This window comes from Tachyglossus aculeatus, chromosome 16 (assembly GCF_015852505.1).
Source record: "Tachyglossus aculeatus isolate mTacAcu1 chromosome 16, mTacAcu1.pri, whole genome shotgun sequence".
In the NCBI taxonomy this organism is placed as follows: domain Eukaryota; kingdom Metazoa; phylum Chordata; class Mammalia; order Monotremata; family Tachyglossidae; genus Tachyglossus; species Tachyglossus aculeatus.
In genome coordinates, this window is record NC_052081.1 from 13,148,519 (window position 1) to 13,172,049 (window position 23,531).

A 23,531-nucleotide genomic window follows, 5' to 3' on the forward strand; every position below is an offset into this window, starting at 1 on the left:
CCACGTTTTATAGACCCTCCCCCTGCCCCCCATTTCTCTCTTGGGAGTAGAATGAGGTGGTTGAAGGAATCTGAGCTGCAGAGGATGCTGCCTTGTTTAATATGTTGTTGCCAGTACTCACCTTAAAAAGCTTACAGGTCTCAATTCAGCATTGATCTTTTGCACATATTTTTAGGTCAGCTTTGTAGTGTCAGCAGGGAAAAGTTTGCTTTCCCTAGCATAACTCTGAAGACCAGTAATTTGACTAGGAAAGCTGGAAATTATAAGACTGCATCAACAACCAAAAGCTTATATAGAGTCAAGTGAGGAAAACAAGACTGAAGTGCCAAAACCCATGATGTGTTTTGGTGACTGGGGAGGCAGACAGTCCATTTTTGATGTTCATTATTTGTACAGCTGCCTATTTAGCGGTAAGAATCTATAACAGCTGTGATAGTACTGAAACAGAAAACCACCAACCCACGGTCAGACTGATATTTAAAAGGGTTTTTTTTTTTTTTCATTTTTTTAATCACTCCCTCTGCAGGAATGCAGGATCCTGAAGAATTTCTCTTCCTTGAGAGCCATCGTTTCAGCATTACAGTCTAACTCCATCTACCGGCTGAAAAAGACTTGGGCAGCAGTTCCAAAGTAAGTTCCCAGGTACCTCCACTTTCTTGGAACTGAAGATGGTGGGTAGAGAAAGAAATTGGCATCATTTCCCACTCTATAAACTCTCATTTGAGACGAAGTGAAAACACACGAGCCCACGCATGTGTTCCAAGCAGAGTTCTGCTTCTACTCAATCGCTAAAGATTTCATTTAGTAGAGGCTGCGACTAAAATCACACCGGGTTTTGAAACGTTTCTTGTGGACACAGATTAGAGACCATCCCAAAAGATTTTTGAAAAAGCTTTAGAATGCAGTTTATCTTATGCTGGGACCGAAGATTGAACGACACAATTGCCATCAGTTGATGTTATTTCCATCTCCTCATTATTAGTTATCCTACTGAGTGAAGGCAGTGATTTTTTCAGCACCCTTAGTCTATCTGTCTACCTGTTCCTCTGCTCTTAATAGTTTCCTGTCCTGGAAACGGTATTGCCCTTTCACATCAATAAAGTGGTGGTCATGAATTGAAATATAGACTCCAAATGATTCGAAAACGCTCGAGCTCACGGTTTGGATTTTTTTTTTTTTTTTGAGGGTAAGACAAGTTCTAGGTTCCCCTCTTCATATCAAGGATGTATTTTCCAGACCATTTAGAAAGAGCCCTAGAGTGAAATTTCTGCCAAACGTGAGCCTGGACTTTGACTAACTAATCGATTGCTGTGAAGGGCTCCCATGATGATTTATCTTTAGCCCAAAATCGTCCAAGTAAGACTTATGCAAAGAAGTCAGACTTTTGCTTACTCTGCTTGCTAATCTTCCTTAATACCTGTCTTTAGGGACAGAATGTTAATGTTTGAAGAGCTTTCGGATATCTTCTCGGACCACAACAACCACCTGACCAGTAGAGAGCTTCTAATGAAGGTGAGACGGACCCACTGAGGAGCATGGGGCAGTGCGGGAGATGGGGGAGGGAAACAACCTAGAGGGAGATGTCCATGGGATGCCCTTTAAATTCCTTCCATCCTGGGGGTAAGGGTCGGGCTATTATGGTTGGATGGAGTTGGTTGGTTATTTATACAGAAACCAGGAAACTTGGGAGGGAAGGAATTCAAAAAGTCCACTTAATCAGTCTCCTGCTGCCCTTTGAAAGTTAGTAGTAGCAGCATTATTGCACTTGTCTGCTCTTGGGCTAACAGATTGTGAAACATCTGTTCCTTTGGGTATCTATCTAACAATTGTAATTCTGCAAATGCCAAGAGCTGACAGCTCAGTGGACAAAAAGGCACTGGGGTGGGTATTCCTTCTCCCAGCCAAGGCTCCGTTTAAAACAGGCTTCCTTAAACTTTAACTTCAGCCCCTTTTATCGGAATAAGATCATGGTGTACTTCAGAATGTGTCAGTTGGCAGGCACCGTTGAATTCCTGTAACAATTGCCCCACTGGCTTTTAAGGCCTCTGTCCTCAAAACTAGTCCTCACCCAAGAGGAGTCACGTCATCTGCTCTCCTCCAGTTCTCCTAGCATTTCTGAGTTTGGATATGGTCCACCCGATTAACTAGGCCCCAGAGGCCACTGGTTGGGGTTGTGTTCTGTGTCTGCCTCATATCCCACTGGATTTGCAGACTCTAAATGAAAATGCATCTGGCTGCAGGGATGGCTTAGGGTCTCAGTGTCGGCATTAACGGAACCAGACTAACTGGAGCCACAGATTCATATCCCAACAGTGCTGACTCATCCTTCCAAGGTAGATTAATGGAAGCCTTTGCAGTTGCCTTCTGAAAGTCTGACACAAGTCTGGCTGAAACAATCTGAATGGGTCTGTAACTGGACACTGAAGGGCCTATAATGGCATTTGTTAAGCGCTTTCTAGGGTGTCAAGCACTGTTCTAAGCACTGGGGTAAGTAAAAGTTCATCAGGTTGGACACAGCCCCTGCCACACAAAGGGCTCACATTCTAAGTTAGGAGGGAAAACAGGTCTTGAATCCCCCATTTTGCACTTGAGGAAACTGAACAGAGAAGTGAAGTGACTTGCCCCAGGTCACACAACAGGCAAGTGGCAGAGCTGGGATTAGAACCCAGGTCCTCTGACACCCGGGCCTGAGCTTTATCAGGCCATGCTACTTCCCATATAAGTAATGATAAGTGACCTGATCTGCTCTGTTAAATTCCTGGGGTTCAAGCCCCATAGAAACTGAAAGCTTTTCCTGTGGGGCTAAAGTCATCTGAGGGTTATTAGACATCATTAGAAACATTTGTGTATCAGCCACTCTTCAGCAGCTTCTTTCTGACCACGCTTTCGTTGTGCCTCATGGCAAGGATGGTATTGACACCTGTCTACTTGTTTTGCTTTGTTGTCTGTCTCCCCCTTCTAGACTGTGAGCCCGTTGTTCGGTAGGGACTGTCTCTATATGTTGCCGATTTGTACTTCCCAAGCATTTAGTACAGTGCCCTGCACACAGTTAGCACTCAAAAAATATGATTGAATGAATGAATTAAGAAGGGTGAGGAAGAACAGATATTTCATCCCCATTTTACAGATAGGAAACCGAGGCCCAGAGAAGTTACGTTTTTTGTCCAGGGTCACGTAACTGCCAGTGGTGGTGTTAGGATTAGAACCCAGGTCCCCTAACTCCCTGGCCCAGGCTCTTTCTGCTGGACCTGGCTGCTTCTCTGCTCACACTCATGCCCTCATTTCTTTGAATAGCTGAAGTTAAGAGTGAGTCCTTCCCTTTTTAGGCTGGGAAGCAACAAGTACTTAAGAGTCCTATTGAGGTATAATTTGGGTTAAAACCCCCAAAAGGAGCTAACGTTTTGCTTTCAGGTTCTTGCCAGGGTGGCAGTTCTGTCCCATTATCAATAGGGGTGTCTCAGGTGTTGATCATTATAAGCCCTTCCAGGAGAAAGATGAAAAATGCCATTGGACCATATTAGGAGTTACTGTAGCCTCCACTTTCAAGTGGTGTTCCTGAGAGCTTTGTATAAGAAACCTTTTCTTGGAGATGAGTTGATGTCCCACCTGTCATTGGCAAAAATGACTTGGGGAAAAAAAAATCACCCTGTAGTAGGACTGTGGAAAAAGTGTCACATGCTTTGGGGTGTATAATAAGATCTGGGGGAAAATTACTGACAAAAGTAGAACAAACTTAGATCCAGCTGAGGAGGCTAGAGAGCAGTTGTGAAATGTCCCTGCCCTTCAGACTGTTCCCGGAAAATGAGAACTTATAAGGCCCCAAAGCCACAAAGCTGCAGAACTTTATGGTCAGTCAGCAAACCCTCGAGGTTAGTAATCATATGTTGCTGCTGTTTGTTAGAAGGAGTGAAGGTAGGGGGTGGGGAAGAGGGGGAACACAAGACCCTTATATAATGAGCAGAATGAAGTGATTCGGGGCAGTTCTAAGCTTGAAAGTAAGGAATCAGTGAAAATGGAAGGTGTCATAAATTAGGCTGGAAATGAGGAAATTGGACTTTATTCGGCAGACTGCTGGTATTCTTGAGTTTCTTTAAGAACTATCATTACCGCGGAATGCGACCTCATCCATTTATTGCTGAAATAGCAGGAGTGATAATAATAGCTGTGGTATTTGTTGGACGCTTACTAAGCCAAGCACTGTAGTAAGCCCTGGAGTAGATACAAGATAATTAGGTGGACCCAGTCCTTGTTCCACATGGGGCTCACAGTCCAAGGGGGAAGGAGAACAGGTATTTAATCTCCATTTCACAGATGAAGAACTCGAGCCCAGAGAAGGCACATGTCTTGCCCAGGGTCACACAGCCAGCAAGTGGCAAAGCCGTGTTTCCACTAGGCCATGCTGCTTCTCTTGAAACCTGAGCAGTGATTAATAGCATCTATTTAGTTGTCTGTTTTGTACAGAGCACTGTACTAAGTGCTTGAGAGATTTCAGTAGAGATTAGTGTATAACAATCCCTGCCCTCCAGGAGTTTACAATCCAGCAGTGGGGAGAGACACTTCAATAAAGTTACAGATAAAAGGTAAGTGGGGGTGTGCAAAGGATAAAGATTAGTGCAGGAGAGACAAAAGCAGAGAGTATATCAGCTTGAAATAAAGACATGACCTTCATTCCCAGTCGGAAAGACCGGAGTTTCTTTTTGGCACTGGGGATTCAGATCAATTTTCCCCTCCTGAGGTCGTGATGCTGCCTTGTGTCCCAGTGATCGTGTGGTTTTAAGGCAGGTTAATCATCTGGCAAGCTGGCCAATCTGAAACCAACCTCCAACCTGGCAGTTGCCCCGCTATAGCACCTTACATAGCTTGGGTGCAGAGGTAGCATGGCCTAGTGGAAAGAGCACGGGTCTGAGAATCAGAGAACCTGGGTTCTAATTCTGTGTGACCTTGGGCAAGTCATTTCATTTCCCTGTGCCTCAATTCCATCATTTGTAAAATGGGGTTCTCCTTCTCCCTTAGGCTGTGAACCCCAGGTGGGGACAAGGACTGGGCCCAACCTGATTATCTTGTCTCTACCCCAGCGCTTAGTACAGTGATTGGCATATTAAAAGTGCCGAGCAAATACCACATTGTTATTATTATTGCTATGATTAGTAAATGAACTAGCCTGTTGTCTTTCCTGCTTGGACTGTGAACCCCATGTGGGACAGGGACCATGTCTGACCTGATTAACTCATAACTTCCAAAGCACTTAGAACAGGGCTTGACAAACAGTAAGCACTTAATGCCATAATAGTAATAATAATGAGCAATGTTAAACCTTTTGAAATTTGCCCGGCACTGAAAGGGTTGTGTGAAAGGCTCTGAGAGTTCATACTTTCCTCTCCACTCTCTTCTCATGCCATCCTTCGATCATCGCCTCGTTCTCGCCCCCATAGGAAGGGACCTCAAAGTTTGCCAATTTGGACAGCAGTGTAAAAGAAAACCAGAAAAGGACTCAAAGGCGACTCCAGCTGCAGAAGGACATGGTATGCTGCCATTCTTCTTCCCCATTCAAGCAACTGAGCCTCAAAGCACTTGGCCTTATAGTAAGATACATGTCATTGGCAAGTAGGGATTCCTGTCCTTAGCTTTCCCTGCTCTCAGAACCCCCTGGGTCACTCTAAATTTTCCCTCAGAACCCCCAAGTTGCTTGGGAATTCTTGATCATGATCCCCTGTTAAGGTTTTAAAGAAAAAACTTTATTTTTAATTGTCCTCCCAGCTTTTAGCAAAGAGAAAAATGGAGGTGGGAGGGGGTCGGGGGGAGGTTGGGAATGTGGCAGTACAGTAATGTGTGGAGTCTTGGCCTGAAAAATTCTCATTTTGGGTTTCAAAACAGAAGAGATTTTTGGGAGGGGGAGAAGTGTGGGAACTCTTCTTGAACGCAAAACCTTTCTTGAGTCCTAGAGTCCTGAATTTCTTTTGTTGTTTCCTGAGAAGTTAAAAATAGCTGTTAAAAGGATTTCAGATACTTCATCGTTCTGGATGAGAACTTGTGCTCAGTTTGGGGAAGGCCAGCTGCAGAACCTGAAAGTTTCTGAAGTATTAATTCCTCAGTGATGTGAAACCCACAAACTGGTTCTGAGAAATGTACTCAACCTCACATTCAGGTGCCAGGCAGGACACCTGTCTTGGTGGATAATTTTCCCCCTGTAATTCTGCTGTAATTCCTACAGAGAGCTCAGGTTGCCCAATAAAATCACAACCATTTTGCTCTAAATGACATGCCCAGTGGAACCCAGCTGGATCATTGTCCTTTGGCCCAGTGAGGCTCATTATTTCCCAAATACTTCAGAATTACCCACCACGGTGGACTTGAGTCGAGACACACATTGAAGACTGTCAGTTACCATATTTTCCACCTAAAAAATGTCCCTTTGTTGGAGAAGAAGCTGGGCAAGAGTTGAGCTTAACCTCGTATTTGAATAAGACACTACTGATTGCATGTCCATTTCCTAGTCCATATTTAGGGCTCTTGGTGGTTCTTTGTGACCTTTGGCTTCCCAACACAAAGAACTGCATCTTATCCTTGATGTGATAGGTATGTTTTGCCTTAGCTGTAAAGCGTTCTCTTTTAATTCACTAGGGCTTCTTCCTCCCCCGTGATTCAATGAGGCTTTGGTGAAATGGAGGTAGAGTGTATCCTTCTCCATTAGTACCTTCCCACTCCTCTTCCACAAAGCATTTTGATACCTAGGTAGCGTACATTATATTCTAGTCTTTCATGATCACATCCTAGCTCAAAACCTTCCCATGGCAGTAAAGCTGGTTCCACTGTGCTTGCTTTCCAGGGAGTGATGCAGGGGACCGTGCCCTACCTGGGGACGTTCCTGACTGACCTTACCATGCTGGACACTGCCCTTCAGGACTACATCGAGGTGGGTGACCTAGACCCTCGGCTTCCTACTGTGACTAAAAGCAATAATCTGACACTAAACAAGCCCATCCAACTCCCAGATACTCCAGGGCTAAGGCTTGAAACTTTCAGACCCATCCCCTCTCCTCTTTCTCCCTCCTACTGCAGAGTCCATGTCTAATTCCCACCTCAACACTCTTTCATCATCCTCATCATCATCAATGATATTTATTGAGCACTTCGCATTTACCATGCATTGTACCGTACAAAGCACTCAGAAGAGTACAACAGAGTTGGGGACGTATTCCCTACCCTCAATGAGCTTACAGTCTTCCCCAGCACTCAGTAAGTGCTCTGCGCACAGTAAGTGCTTAATAAACACTATTACTACTACAACTACTACTAATCCTGTCAATCAAAAGATGGAAAGGAACAAGAAAAAGAGATGAAAAGCCAGGTGCATTTTAACAGTTTTATTAAAAAGTTGGATGGGAAGACACAGAACCTCCTCACCATCCCTGAGGCAGGCACCCACTCACTCTCCCTGTCCTGCCTAACCTCTCTCCTCTCCTACTGCAAACCAGCTGAAGTACTTTGCTCCTCTAAGCCCAACCTTCTCACTGTACCTCGATCTTATCTCTGTTGCCTTCGACCCCTTTCTCATGCCCTCCTTCCTGCCTGAAATCCCCTCCACCTTCATATCCAACAGACCACTATTGTCCCCAACTTCAAAGCCCTACTAAAATCATCATCTCCTCCAGGAGGCCTTCCCTGGATAACTTTTCATTCATTCGTATTGAGCGCTAATTGTATGCAGAGCACTGTCCTAAGCACTTAGGAAGTACAAATCGGCAACATATAGAGACGGTCCCTACCCAACAACGGGCTCACAGTCTAGAAGTGTGGGGAGACAGACAACAAAACAAAACAAGTCGACAGGTGTCTGCTTTCATCTCCGCACCCTATTCTCCCTCCCTCCTGCATCACCTACACCCTAGGGTCTGTACCAAGTTAATGCTTACCCCACCCTCACCCCTTCAGGACTCAAATACATACCCTCTTAGGCTGTTGCTTACCCTACCTGTAGTTTATTTTAATGTCTGTCTCCCCATTAGATCATAAACTCCTTGAGGGCAGGGATCTACCAAGTCTACCAAGTCTATTGTACTCTACCATAAGCTTAGTTCAGTGCTCTGCTAATTCTTTTGCTTTGTACTCTCCCAAGCGCTTAATATAGTGCTGTGCACTAGTAAGTGTTCCATAAATACCATCATTTGATTGCTCTGCATACAGAAAAGGCTCAGTAAATAATAATAATAATAATGCTATATGTCAGACATTGTACTAAGCGCTGAGACACTGTACTAGATAATATTGATTATTTGACGTTTAAATTATTGCCCAGAATGTGGTTTAGGGATCTGAATTTCTCTTTTCCATACTGCCTCTATCCTCAGCATTTGCATGTATCTTTCTTTTTCTTTCTTTACTACTAGAAGTGGCAGAATTGGCCTGTAGATCCCTCCAGGTTTTCCATGGTGTGTGTAACCATGCTGATTAAGCCTGTGTCTTTTCAGCCGAGATTCACTGCCCTTGGCTGCTCAGAGAAGACTCCCATACTGCCTCTGTTAATGGCCTTCTGGAAGTAGGATCAGAGTTTTAAAGGGCAAAATTGTCAGCCTCTGCAAACAGGAATTATACTGATCTAAGGGTACAAGGAATTGAAACTGAAACTTGACTTTGTTGTAAAAATACGATTCCCCTTAGATTGCCATTGACAGCTTAATTGCCTTGGTCCACCTAGCTTCAGGAAAGTCTACTATGATTGCTTAGCATTGAGCGTTTAGCACAGTGCATCACCCCTTTAAGGTATTTAGTGAGTACCATTACTCTTACATAAGACAGAGTCGCTAGGATTATTTTTTTAATTCCCAGCTAAGTCAGCGAAATGAAATCCTCACCTTCAGCTTCCTTCTCTTCCTAACCCAGCCATTCTAACAGTTTTCCTCATGAGAGCCTTTCTGATACACTCCAAATCGGTGCCTTCCAGGGATTAGTGGGAATCTTTCAAATTAATTTCCACCTATCATAACAACTGTAATAATTCTGGTATTTGTTAAGCACTTTCTATGTGTCAAGGACTGATCTAAGGACTGAGCTAGATACAAGGTGATTATGTCGGACACAGTCCCTGCCCCACATTGGGGTTCACAGTCTAAGTAGGAGGGAGGACAGGGATTGAAACTGAGGCAAAGAGAAGTGCAGTGATTTCCACAAGATCACACAGCAGGCAAGTGGCAGAGCCAGGATTAGAACCCAAGTCCTCTGGCTCCAAGGCCCAGGCTCTTTCCACTAGCCACGCTGCACCTCTGAGACACCACTGATGCGGCGAGGCCCACCACGGACACTCCGCAGTCACTGAGGCTTTATCTCCTCTTGGATATTTTCCTGCTCTTTAACCTGACCTGGAGTGATTTGCAATGTTGTTTCCCAGCTGCCTCACTGACCACCATTTTCCTTGCCTTTTTCAGGGAGGGTTGATAAACTTTGAGAAAAGGAGGCGGGTAAGTCTGGTCTTTGGATTTCCATTTTACTTCTATCAAAATCTTGGCAGATTGAGAGGGAGAGGGGAACCTATAAATAGTTTAACATAGAAATCTTCCTCTCACTGGCTGTGTTTTGGCTTTTTTGGGAATTAGAGTTGATACCCCCAAGTTGAGAGAGAGCACTAGCTTTAAGGAACATTCACCTGAGTGTGAGAGAACTTGGAGAAAGGAAGGTGCCGCATCTTGGGGAACTTTGAAGGAGGAAAATAACATGTCCTCTTGATTCAACACACTCAGAGGTGGTGTGTGCATGCCCTATTTTCTCTTTTGAGCTTGTATTCAGTAGACATGTCTGTCTCCCCTGTGAGCCCAGTGATGGAGATCAAGCATTCTTGAAATCATTCAACCTCCCCTACAACCCCGGATGCGGAAGCAGCTGCATTTATACATTGTGCAGCTCTTAAACCAAGCTGGTTCTGGGCTGAACACAACACCTCACCCCACAAAGTTAGATGCTTCAAGAAGGAAAATTTTATTTGGACCCACCAAATCTCACTCCTTGCTTCGTCTCTCACACTTGCTCACTCATTCACATTCAGCCTCTCTCTCACATGTGTGCACACACACCCACACACATACATACTCTCATTTTCCCATACCATGCCTTTGTCCCTGGATCTTCTTCCTCTAAGAGTCAGCAACATAAACTGCCACAGCAGCAGTGGCTTGAAGCTGCACAAACTAAAAAAACCCCAAGCTCCTGTGCTGGGGCTATTTTGCGTCAAATAAACCACTCTGGGCTTATTTTGGTCCTCATAGCTCATTGCATCTCCGCTCTGGGCTTTGAACTCTGCAGCAAGTGAGACCTGCAAAGACTGAAATAGGCTTTGAATACCACAAACACAGAGCTGCCAGATTAAACTGAGCCTGAGTACTGCAGGAGCTGAGACACCTTCAGAAAATAAAACCCAGGCAGGATGCACATAGCCTCAAGAGCATTAAAAGGGTCCAGGAGGGCAAATCAATCAATCATATTTATTGAGTGCTTACTGTGTGCAGAGCACTGTACTAAGTGCTTGGGAAGTACAAGTTGGCAACATATAGAGACGGTCCCTACCCAACAGTGGGCTCACAGTCTAGAAGGGGGAGACAGAGACCAAAACAAAACATATTAACAAAATAAAATAGAATAGATATGTACAAGTAAAATAAATAGAGTAATAAATACGTACAAACATATATACATATATACAGGATTTATACGTATATACAGATGGCAGAGGAGGGGCAGTGGGAGGCAAACCAGTGGCCACATATCTTCAACACTGATTCCGAGATGCCAGATGGGAGCATAGCGTAGTCTTCAAACCTTATTTTCAGAGCAATGTGGTTTAGACTACAGTGAAGGGAATCAGATGGAGTTTTGAGAACCAGCGGCTGCTGCTGCTATGTGCTGTCCATGCAATCATGGCCTTTGGCTTTTTGCAGGCCTTCTTATGTAGATACATTCTCATCTTCTAAACTGTGAGCCCGTTGTTGGGTAGGAACCGTCTATATGTTGCCGACTTGTACTTCCCAAGCTCTTAGTACAGTGTTCTGCACAGAGTAAGTGCTCAATAAATACGATTGAATGAATGAATGAATGGGGGTCTCTCAGCCCACTATGCTTCTGGGATGTTAGTGGCCAAGCCTTCCAGTTAACTGGCCTGAATCCCAAATTGGGAATCTCATTTAATTGGGTCTTGGTGACCAGGGCTTTAAAAGCAGCCATTCAGAACTCAGAATTGGTAACCTTCAGGGACCTAGCTGGCCCCCACTTTGGCCTTACTTGGGGGCAGAGAGCATGTTCTCAGGTAGGCCATTGTGAAACCAAGTTACCACCAGGTTCCAGTAAATAAGGGTCTCTGCACTAAGCCGTCCGTACCTGGAGTGTGATCAAGGTTAAGACAGATGTTTCGTATGGCATCCTTATGGCCCGAAAGGTGATTTTTTTTAAAAGGAGGGTCCTGACATTCATCTACAACGTGAAAAGTGTTCATTAGAGAGTCAGTGTGGGCTAGAGATTGTAGCCACACTGTTCAGGGTGTCAGGATCTTGGGATTCTTAGGTTGGTTTTAGGGCCAGATGGTGCAGATGTAGAAAAATTGTCCAGTTTCTCCACCCATTCAATGAGTGTAGTAGACTTTGCCTATCACTTAATCCTAGTTCACTGTCCCTGGGCTTTTGGTTGGGAAAATTTGTCATAAAGCCTAAAGCAGATCCTTCGGTCCCAATTAGTTTTTGAGTCTAAGTATCTGGAAAAATGAGAATCATTTTAACACAGCCTTAGAGCCAAACCTTTTGTGAGCTGCTGCAATTTCAAGGACTCTGAAACATTCTAGTTTATGAGGAACTAGACTATATGGCCAGACACGCAGTTTTTCCAAAACTCTTTTGTAGTTACAAGCTATTCCCTGCCTATGCCATGAAGATGTGGGTTTCTTTGAAACTGAAACTCGTCAGGGGCAGGAGGAAGAGAAAGAGAGAGTGTTAGTTTTTTAGGGGTTTCTGGCTTTTCCAGTTGATTGCCATTGCCAGGTAATACCCCCACAAAGGTCATTCTTTAAATCCAGGCAGGAAAATGGAGCTGGGCAAAGAAAAATGGAAGTTATTGTGAGGCAGCAATAAGATCAAGAGTTGCTTTGAGGCGGGGAATAGAGGGAATAACTTTGTTGCTGGATTTTTCTTAGGATTAATTTACAGTCAAGGCCTAAAGGTTTTTAGAGCTAATCCGTACTGCCATAGTTAAGGATCAAAGAGCTAAGACCACCCTGACCATCTATGGGCTTTTGTATTATGTTGGGGAGTACGTAGGCTGGGAAAGGCATGAAGGGGCAGGAGAGAGAAAGGGGGAGTTGAATAAGTTGATGTTTAATTGGGCTTTGGAATCTCCCTCCTTTTTCTTTTAGGAGTTTGAAGTGATTGCTCAAATCAAGCTCTTGCAATCGGCCTGCAACAGCTATTGCATGACTTCAGACCAAAAATTCATCCAGTGGTTCCGGAGCCAACGACAATTAACCGAGGAGGAGAGGTAGGGCTGGCCTGTGTAGGAACAGCCTCCTGCCAGGCTTTTGGAGAAAGGGGATTCTGGGTGACACAGAAGCTTTCATGGAGCAAAAGCCACACAGCACATGGAAAGTAGAAACATTCTCCACATTCCCATCAAATTAGTGTGAATTTAGTTTTCTCTGAAGTTACCTTCAGCTTTCTCTCCCTCTCTTCCTCTTCTTTCTCTCTCTCCCTCCCTTCCTCCCCCCACCCCCCAAAAATACATAATCTATCACATATTTAGAGTTTGGTTTAAGGTTTGGCTCTACCAGTCTGAACCAAGACATCACGACTGTTTTAATGATTCAAAACACCTTGTTAAAAGTCTGGAAGCTACTTTTACTTCCTTTTTTTGCCTTGTTATTTATTACACCCTCTTTGGACAAGTCTTAATTTTGGAATAAATAATATTTGAATGGGGATTTTATCCCTTAGCCTGATTTGAGAGAATGTCTGGGTGCATTTGTTTGTAAAGTGCCCACAGTAAGCAACCTACCAAGCCCCCAAACACATCCACTCTTCCCCTCCCAGTAACCAAACAAATTCAGCCACCACTGCTGCAGACTTAAGTGAATTTGAATGAAAGAAATGCATTTGAGATTGTGGTAGTTAGCTTGTACCTGTCTGAAGCTCAGGACTTATTTCTGTTGACAGTGCATTTTTGCATCATTAAAAAAAAAGTCCAATTATTTCTATAAGCCATTGCTCTGAGATATAAACGGCCACCTTTCTTGCAGTGAAAAAGCATGATAACCACCCAAATAAATCTCAGTATTCATAACGGAGCATGGCCTACCTCATCCCAGAATTCCAGTGTTTCCAGAGAATGGGAAATGGCCAAGAAGCACTCAGTCCTAATTTTAGGGGCAGATTGGGACTGAAAGTGACCCAAAATATGTCAGCTCCCTTCCACAGCAGGGCCCAGGCTGGCTGGGCACCTCCCCCTATGAGCCTTCCTATGAGTCCCTTCTCTGAGCATCACCCTTCAACAGACATTGCTCCCCACCAGCAAAATCCACCTTCACTGCTGCCTTCACTGTTCTCTGCTCTCAATGCAGCCAATATTCTTCCAGATCAAGACTTAGCAAGACAGGACAGTGGTGCCCTCCCCCGTGGTTGGAGCCCTGGGTAACTATGGAGCAGCCTCGAGTTTCAGGAACCCATGCCTGGTCTACCTGACAGCCAGCACAGAAACCCATGGAAAATCCCCTTTCTGCAGAAAATGGACCCAGAAATATGGGTGACAAGCCGTTGACCGTGGAATGGCCTGATGGTCAAAATGATCTGTCTATTTGGCAGCTTTGTCTGTGGGCATTGCCGATGGTTCTGACTTACATGTCTGTTTTCCACATCCCGTGGCATTCAAGCAATTAGGGCACGATAACAGTCCTACAGTACGTGACTGCCACAGCCCTGCCCAAATTTTCAGATGTGGTCTCTTCCCAGGGCATATGGCATTTTTTGGAGACTGGCCATTGGCTCTTCTCTGTCTAGATAAGCTGCAATTCTTTCTGTCTAGAAACATATCCAATTTAGACTCGCTTCCTCCATTTCCAGGTAAATAGTTGCTATAATCCCCAGATTGCTAAATTGTGGCTTCTTCCTGTCCCACAGTTATGCCCTCTCTTGTGAGATTGAAGCTGCTGCAGACACCACGGCCACCTCCCCAAAGCCTAGGAAAAGCATGGTGAAGAGACTCAGCCTGTGAGTAAAAGTAATGGGGCTGGGAAGCCCCCCAAAATATTACAAATATGGATTCATTAAATTTACATTCGTATAGGCCCCAAGGGCTTTCAAAGCTTTTAAGGCTTGACTGGGGATGTTCTTTTCTATTTTTAAAACACTACCAACTCTACTGTATTGTTGTCTTCCAAGCGCTTAGTACAATGCTCTGCACACAATAAGTGGTCAGTAAATATGACTGATCAATTGATTGTCTTACCAGAACCTCCTAGAGACTATTTTTCCGCATGACCAAGAGACGTTACATCGACCCTAAAGAGACCAGGGTGGGATGTAGGTATGAGTCCCATCAGTAGACACTGTTATTTTTATGGTTTTTGTCTTGAGGGCTTCAGACCAACATTGCTATGCAGGTCAAAAAGGCCAAGGCCCTTAGGAGCAGCATGTGCTGGTAGCCTCAAAAATTAGGTGACCCCTCCCAATCAACTTGAAGACTGGGTTGAATGTGTGATGTCATGGGAAGAGTTTGGAGGTGGCATCTGCCACCCACTCTAACCTCCTCCTCCATCCGTGGGGCTTCCTCGGACCTTATCTGCCCTAAGTATATTGTTTAGTTTAAGTTTTGTCTATCCTCTGCAGAGTGATTGGTACATTAGTGCAGTGTAGTGAGACTAATGGACTTTGCCTGCAGCCACCCAGCCACTCCGTGTTTTGCAAATCAACACTCTAATCGTGGGAGCAGGCCCTGAGATTTCCCTGTGGGGCTTGCCCAGCACTGTCAGCCTAAAAGATGTAATCAGCACAGAGGGAATCCGGCTCCGGGGAAGACTTTTGCACTCTGTCATGCTGAGCGTGCATGGCCAAGGAATGCAGATCACGCTGATGGCCCCGACTGGGAACTGAGGTGACTGATGGAATTGAAGTTCTAGTGGATAGTCGGGCTCTTCTGGGACCCCTAAAGAAAAAGGCCCAGGCCCAGATTGGGTAGCCCCAATCCGCAAGTGTCAGATTCAGCCGTGACCTCTGAGACCTGGGTCTTGATTAGGTCATTCCTAGTCCCAAGGTTTGAGAGGAGACCAAGGGGATTCTGGTACTCCTTGTGGTTCACGTCCCCTGTAGCGGGCACAGGGGTGGCTCTTGAAGAGGGGTGGTGGAGGGGCTTGGTCTGAATTGGACTCTTGGACAATGAGAGCCATCGACCAACCCAATTCCTTGGAGTTTGGGGAGCTGGGGGTGTCTTCTAGAGGTGGTCCTTACTCTGGGGCTGCTGATGAAGAGTTGACCGTTTGGGCTGACTGTATTTGCCTCTCGGTCAGTCTTCAGCTTTTGCCCATACCCAAATGGGTAGTCATCTCTGGCGTTACTACTCACCTCTACAGATTCCTACCCATTTCATCCCTCTGCACCTCTCTCCCCATTTCCTAACGTTTATCCACCGGTTCTCGATCGAGCCAGTCCCATTCCATCATTTCCCAGTGCTTCACCTCACACAGACTGATCTGTTGGTTTGAAAGCTAAACTGATATTTGACCTTTGTAGTCTACTCTGTCAGTGGGGCCTGAGGCCAGACCCAGCGTATTAGAATTACCCCCCGGGATCAGGGTGGGAGGGAGGTCCAGTTCTCCAAGAAGCCCTTCTGGCACTTCCCATGGTATCGGGGGGTTCTGCAGTGCACACAATGTAATATCACTCTGAGAGTTTGCCAGCCTTTCCTTAAGAGTCTTAGGCATGATGCCTCTTCAGTCAATCAGTGGTATTTATTGAGCTCTTACTCTGTGGAGAGCACTCTACTAAGTGCTTGGGAGAGCCTCTTGTGGCACAGAACCTCACTAACTTGTTAGAAACCTGTGATGTTTTCAATTTTAATTAAACGTCATGCTATCCTGCAGCATCTCCTTTAGGCCCAATCTGATTTTCCCTGGGCCCTGGATCTGAGGGATGTAAAGTAGGATGGGGCAAAGTGGCTGAGAAGCAGCATGGCTTAGTGGAAAGAGCATGGGCTTGGGAGTCACAGGACGTGGGTGCTAATCCCAGCCCCGCCACTTGTCTGCTGTGTGACCTTGGGCAAGCCACTTAACTTCTCTGTGCTTCAGTTGCCTCATCTGTCAAATGGGGATTAAGGCTGTGAGCCCCACGTGGGACAACGTGATTACCTCATATCTACCCCAGCGCTTAGAACAGTGCTTGACACATAGCACTGAACAATTACCATAATTATTATTATTGTTGTTATTATTTTATTACTGTTAAGGTGATTGAGTGCTTTAAAGCCTATGGTATGGAGCTACTGTTTGATGATGAGGTGGGTGGACAGCCACTGGAGGTTCTTGAGGAGTGGAGAAACATGGACTGAATGTTTTTGTAGAAAAATGATCCAGGCAGCAGAGTGAATTATGAACTTGGAGAGATTTGCAAAGAGTAGGAACACTAATCAACAGGGACTTAAAACTCAGTGACCTCAAAATGCTTCCTTCTGTGCCACCTGAATAAGCGGCCTCTGATGTGTTCTGCCCCTAGACTGTTCCTGGGTTCAGATCTGATTGCCAGCAGCACCCCCACCAAAGAGCAGCCCAAATCCACGCCAACAGGGAGCTCTGGAGAGAGCATGGACTCGGTCAGCGTGTCGTCCTGCGAGTCCAACCACTCGGAGCCCGAGGAGAGCTGCAGCACTCCCGTGGATACGCCCGATGAACCTCAGAAAAAGGTAGGTCCTGGCTCCCCTCCTGTCCGATAACCAGGGGTCCAAAACAGCCGGGAGGCTATATTTTTTTAACGCTATTTATTAAGCGCTTACTATATGCCAGGCACTGTTCTATAGTCAGGTTGGACACAGTCCGTCCCACATGGGGCTCCCAGTCTTAAGCCCCGTTTTACAGATAAGGTAACAAGGCACAGAGAAGTTAAGTGACTTGCTCAGGGTCACACAACAGACAAGCGGTGGAGCCGCCATTAGAACCCAGGTCCTTCTGATTCCCAGGCCCAGACTTATCTGGGCCATGTTGCTTCTTCAGGAGAGGAGTGACTGGTTTTCAGTTCCATTTAGCCCAGTCAAGGCATTCGGAAAAAAAAAAAAAGTGAGGCTTCAAGGAGAGAGACAAGGGACGTAAAAAAGGTCAACGTGGAACCCATAGAGGTTTTTTGCTCAAGTCAAAGAGCAGTGGGCAAAGTTGTTTCTTCATCTCGCCTTTGAAATGTTGCCACATACCCATATCTAGGAGCACCCAAGGGGGAGGAGCTGGGAGGCTTGTCAGAGGAGGTCTGACAAGGAGCATTCCAGTCTTGCTGGATGAGGAACAGAAGGTCAGAGGTTGACAAGGGTCAAACCATTGGTTTCACAACTGAAGGGTCCCGGTGATAAGGATAAGGGACTTGGGGACTAAAGCAACTCCCAACATCCTCTCGCAAGCATAATGCCCAAGTCCAAGAGTGGAATGAATACGTGATGATTCACTGTCTCTGTATATATATATATATATATATATATATATATATATATATATATATATATATATATATATATATGTGTGTGTGTGTGTGTGTGTGTGTGTGTGTGTGTGTGTGTGTGTGTGTGTGTGTGTGTGTACACGTACACATACACAATGAGTTTAAATATATTTCGTGTATATATGTACTTGGAAAGCTGCACATTGGTAGATCAAGGCTATGATCCAAAAGAAAATTTCCAGTAAACCAACAGAATAAGACCCACACTATTACAAAATAGCCTTATCCAACTATGTTTCGTTTTTCAAATCTTTGATTATCAAAACTAGCCTCTCTTACTTTGGATAATTCAGCTTTCTTCGACTTCATGCTGATCTACTTATCTCATTCTACCTACCTTGCTCTGGCTGAGGTGGAAAGGGGTGAGGTGAAACATGCAAGAGAGTGGTGTGGAAGGGGGAAAACACCCTGGGGGGGATACACGCATGTGTGTGGGTGTGTTTTTGCCACTCCTCTTCACTAGGGTTAATGAAAAGGGGGTGGCCAACTTTCTAATGGTTTTATTTTCTTTAATGCACAGTTTCCTTTTCCCACTGTCTGTATTAAGAGATAGGTAGAGGGAAAGGGGACGGGAGTCAGCCTGTCACACGCGCCTGTGTGTGTGTGCACGCGTGTATCTGTAGTGAGAGAACTTGTAGAGATCTCCTTAAACCCCAGGTCCTGTGAGTTTCCCAACTTTTTTTAAATTAATAAATTAGAAGCAGTGTTGCCTAGTGGAAAGAGCGTGGGTCTGGGAGTCAGAGGTTCTAGTCTTGGATTCTAATTCCAACTTTGCCAGTTGCTTGCTGTGTAACTTTGGACAAATCACTTAACTTCTCTGTGCCTCTGTTCTCCTATTCTCCCTCCTACTTAGTGAGCCCCATGCGGGACCGGGACTATGTCTAACCTACTTCACTTTTTTCCACCCTGGCGCTTAGAACAGTATTTGACACAAAACAAGCCCTTAACAAATGCCATAAAAAATACAGACAGTCCTTTGATTTAGGACATGATTGTTTCCTGAAAATGGTATCCCAAATCAAAATGTTTTTTAAAGCCAAACCATTTTTCTTACAGGAACAATATTATAAAGGGGGACTGGCTCGTAAATTAAAATATGATTCCCTGCTTTTATCAACGTTACCCTGAATTGCGTGGCCTAATCATCATTATCCTCATCATTATTATTATCATCGTCATAATAACAATCATTATAATGGCGTTAGCATTAGAGAAGCAGCGGGGCTCAGTGGAAAGAGCCCGGGCTTGGGAGTCAGAGGTCCTGGGTTCAAATCCCAGCCCCACCACTTGTCAGCTGGGTGACTTCGGGCAAGTCACTTCACTTTATTTCATTTATTTTATTTGTACATATTCTATTTATTTTATTTTAATATGTTTTGTTGTCTGTCTCCCCCTTCTAGACTGTGAGCCCGCTGTTGGGTAGGGACCGTCTCTAAATGTTGCCAACTTGTACTTCCCAAGCGCTTAGTACAGTGCTCTGCACACAGTAAGCGCTCAATAAATAAATACGGTTGAATGTATTCCACAATAGGGTAACTGACCTTTTCTTCATTGGAAATCAAGGGAGTGTGCCAGTCCTCCCTTAGTGATCTTTCTAGGTGAGCAAATAACAACCCAAGGCCCCTCTGTTCAAATCTTCGCTCTCACCCCATGGCAGCTTAGAATTCTTTTCAGTTTCTCCCTATCTCCCAGTTGCCCCTTCCCACCCACTCACGGCCCCAAAGTCTGTACCATAAAGAAGGTTAGCATGGTAAAGTCGAGACTGGTTTGCCCTAGAGCTGAAATAAGCTGTACATTTTCCAATGTTTAAAATGCCTCTCCAAAATCCCCAATTACTTGTGTCTGGAATGCTTGAAGTCGCCACTTCATTTAGATCAGAGTATTTGTTGCCCTCTGCTGGCTGTGCTCCTAAAGAGCAGTGTGATAAACTGAGGAAAGTGGAGGAAAGGGGGAAAGGAAGGGAGGAGAAAGAAGAGCAAATAGTAAATACTGATCAGCCACAGTCTAAACGTGAGGATGCCTTTATTGGGGAGAAAAAATATACAGGCTGAGGTGGAAAAGGGGTAGGGACTGTCTCTATATGTTGCCAATTTGTACTTCCCAAGCGCTTAGTACAGTGCTCTGCACATAGTAAGCGCTCAATAAATACGATTGATGATGATGATGAAATATGCAGGAAGGGATGCAGTGACGTTTAGTGGACAGAGCACGGGCTTGGGAGTCAGAGGGTGTGGGTTCTAATCCCAGCTCCACCATCTATCAGCTGTGTGACTTTGGGCCAGTCACTTAACTTCCTTGTGCCCCAGTTACCTCATTTGTGAAATGGGGATTAGATCTGTGAGCCCTATGTGGGACAACCTGATCACCTTGAATGTACCCCAGTGCTTAAATATCATTGTTACTGTTATTAATGTTATTAATAATGAAAATAATGAAACTTGGATTTTAATCTATCAATCAATGGTATTTATTGAGTGCTTATTATGTTCAGAGCATTGTACTAAGTGTGTGGTGTGTGTGTGTTTCCCACTCCTCTTCACTACGGGGTAACGAAAAGTGGGAGGCCAGCTTTCTAATGGCTGTATTTTCTTCAATGTGTGGTTTCTTTTTCCAGCTGTCAGAATCTTCCTCATCTTGTTCTTCCATCCATTCCATGGACACTACTTCCTCAGGGGTGTCATCTGTAGTCAACCCCCTCTCCCCAACAACAGCCTTCAGCAACAATCCCAAAATCCACAAACGCTCCATATCTGCCACATCCATTACCTCGACAGTGCTGCCTCCTGTTTACAACCAACAAAATGAAGACACCTGCATAATCCGAATCAGCGTAGAGGACAACAATGGAAACATGTACAAAAGTATTGTGGTAGGTACTTTGCCTTGTTCCTAGAGGTAATTTGAGAGAGAAAGAGAGGGTGTGCGTGTGTACATACCTAAACAGTCTTTTGGTGCTAAATTATCAAAATACGATTGAATGAGTACATTGATATCAATGTATTAGATGTATGTGTGTGAGTAAATTTATGTATATACCATTCAGTGCCTAAGCCTTCTAAGTGAATAATTATAGAGAAGCAGCGTAGCCCAGTGGAAGAGCATTTTCCTAGGGGAAAGGACCTAAATTCTAATGCCAGCTCATCCAAGGTCTGTGCTGCGACCATGGGCAAGTCACTTAACTTCTCTGTGCCTCAGTTACCTCATCTGTAAAATGGGGATTAAGACTGAGCCTCATGTGGGACATGGACTGACTGCATCCAACCTGATTACCTTGTATTTTCCCCAGCGCTTAGTACAGTGGCTTAGAAAGCTCTTAACAAATACTATTTTATAAATACATATGCACAATATTTATAAAATAGTATATAAATAGTATAAATAGTACTATACATATACAATATGTATTTATAAAATAATATATAAATTTGTATAATATATACATATATCTATATCTCTATCTACACACACACACACACACACACACACACACACACACACACGCAGGGCTGCAGACTTTTCTGAAGGCCAGAATCAAATTCAAGGTGTCAGCCAATTTGGAAAAATGATCTCTTAAAAAAAAAAGGATGAAGTTCAGTAACAAGGAAGATAAGGCACTTAGGGATGGGTAATGAATTCAGGATGAAGAAAGACTGGCTAGGCTCAGAATCATTAAAAAGAGATCTGGAAATCAGTGTTGACCAAAGCTAAGGAGTCAGCAATGAAGTTACATTAGTTAAAAAAAAGTCCACTATAGTACCAAAATGAATCATCAGGAATATGACAATGTAAGTATTGCAAGATGCTCAATCAATCAGTGGTATTTATTGAGCTGTATGTGCAGGGCACTCAACTAAGCACTTGGGAAAGTACAGTACAATAATTAGGAGGTACTTCCTTGGCCAGACTCATTTCAGAGAACTGGGTCCATTTTGGACATGCCACTTTAAAAGTGTTACAATCCAACTGAAAAGAGGCCAGAGATGAGGGTGAAAAATAACTGAAGAGTTGCAAGGTAGATCTTGTGCAGAAAGGTTAAAGGTAATGAGATGGTTTCGCCAAGAGAAAAATGGTCTACACATGACTTTAGTGATTGTTATCAAGTGTAATTTCTGACAGGCTTTTCTCCTCTAGTCCACTGAAGGCCAGACATGAGGAGATTGAGTTAACAAGTACCATAATTATTATTATTACCTATGTGCTTACTATGTTCCAGGCACTGTACTAAGCGCAGGCAAATCGGGCTGGACACAGTCCCTGTCCCACGTGGGGCTCACAGTTTCAACCCCCATTTTACAGATGAGGTAACTGAGGCACAGAGAAGTAAAGTGACTTGCCCATGGTCACACAGCTCGTAAGTGATGGAGCCTGGATTAGAACCCATGACCCATAGACTCTCAGGCCCATGCTCTACCCACTATGCCATGTTGCTTCTCAAATGACATGCAAGCAAGAGAAATTTCACCTGCACAGGGAAGACCTTCTGCCTGGGTGATGAGACACTAGAATAGGTCTTGTAGCTTTCATCCTCAGGGAATTTTCAGAGAAGACTGCACAGCCCTCTGTCTTGGCTGGGTTAGTTATTGGTGGAGCCCATTGTTGGGTAGGGACTGTCTCTAGCAGTTGCCAAATTGTACTTTCCAAGCGTTTAGTACAATGCTCTGCACACAGTAAGCGCTCAATAAATACGATTGATTGAATGAATGAATGAAAGAGTCAAACCAGGTGCTTGCTGGGGATCCATATAGCTTTGATGTACTTTGACTCGTAAGGAGTTTTGAGATCTTCAAAAGATAGTCTTAATAGGGGCATTGGATTTTGTGCTGGTTACTGTAGTCTGTTTCATGAGGCATGTATTAAATTTCATACAAAAGACTCAAAGTCCTCCTGTTTAACACCGAAGTTTCCCTTGAGTAAACAGAGTATTTATGGTGAAGGTCTCCTCTACCCTTTTCCCCAGTTTCTCTGAGAAACTGAATTCACAAGGCAGCCCAGTTGAGACGGCACCTTCGGGCCCTTGATTTTAGTCTAAATGGAGATTCATCTCAAGGCTATCATGCAATTCCATTAAAGCTCAGAGGTAAATTGTTTGGGTCATTCCAGAAGAAGTAGCAGCATTGCCGAATGGATAGAGCACGGGCCTGGGAATCAGAAGGATCTGGGTTCTAATTCCATGTCTGCCATTTGTCTGAGCGACCTTGGGCACGTCGCTTTAACTTCTCTGGGCCTCAGTTACCTCATCTGTAAAATGGGGATTTAGATTGGGAGCCCTATGTGGGACAGGGGCTGTGTCCAATCTGATTATTTTATATCCATCCTAGCGCTTAGTACAGTGCCTGGCACATAGTAAATGCTTAACAAATACCATTAAAAAAAAAATCAGTCCAGGAAGCTCACCCCTTGACCTCTCTTTTAAACTGATTGTCTTTCCAGTTGACAAGCCAAGACAAGACTCCAGCTGTTATCCAGAGAGCGATGCTGAAACACAATCTGGACTCAGAGCCAGTTGAGGATTATGAGCTGGTTCAAGTCATCTCTGAGGAGAAAGGTGAGGCTCAGCTTCTTGAAGTGCGTGTACCGACTACGCTAATTTAAGAGATTGGAAAGAGATACAATGCCAGTTTCCTGCGGGGGCAGGGAGGAAAAAGAAAAGAACCCAGGCCTGAGAGGTAGGAAACTTGGATTTGAACCCCAACTTTTCCACTGACCTGTTCTGTGGCCTCGGGCAAGTCACTTAATGTCTTTGGGCCTCAGTTTTTTTCTTCCGTCAAATGGATGTGATAATGCACAGCTAAAGTGAGTTAAAGTGAGAGAGCAAACGTG

General features: G+C 44.5%; 1 protein-coding gene across 3 annotated transcripts in view; it reads left to right on the forward strand.

Moving 5' to 3' along the window:
• The window catches only part of RGL1 (ral guanine nucleotide dissociation stimulator like 1), a 151,843-nt gene that overhangs the window by 123,512 nt on the left and 4,800 nt on the right, over nt 1–23,531 (forward strand). For all 3 annotated transcript variants that reach the window (XM_038757773.1, XM_038757775.1, XM_038757774.1), the window contains 10 exons: nt 527–630; nt 1,428–1,512; nt 5,433–5,522; nt 6,827–6,913; nt 9,423–9,455; nt 12,386–12,507; nt 14,139–14,228; nt 16,725–16,911; nt 20,326–20,580; nt 23,142–23,256. In XM_038757773.1, coding sequence (XP_038613701.1) covers nt 527–630; nt 1,428–1,512; nt 5,433–5,522; nt 6,827–6,913; nt 9,423–9,455; nt 12,386–12,507; nt 14,139–14,228; nt 16,725–16,911; nt 20,326–20,580; nt 23,142–23,256 — 1,168 coding nt within the window. The remainder of the gene's footprint in view (nt 1–526; nt 631–1,427; nt 1,513–5,432; nt 5,523–6,826; nt 6,914–9,422; nt 9,456–12,385; nt 12,508–14,138; nt 14,229–16,724; nt 16,912–20,325; nt 20,581–23,141; nt 23,257–23,531) is intronic.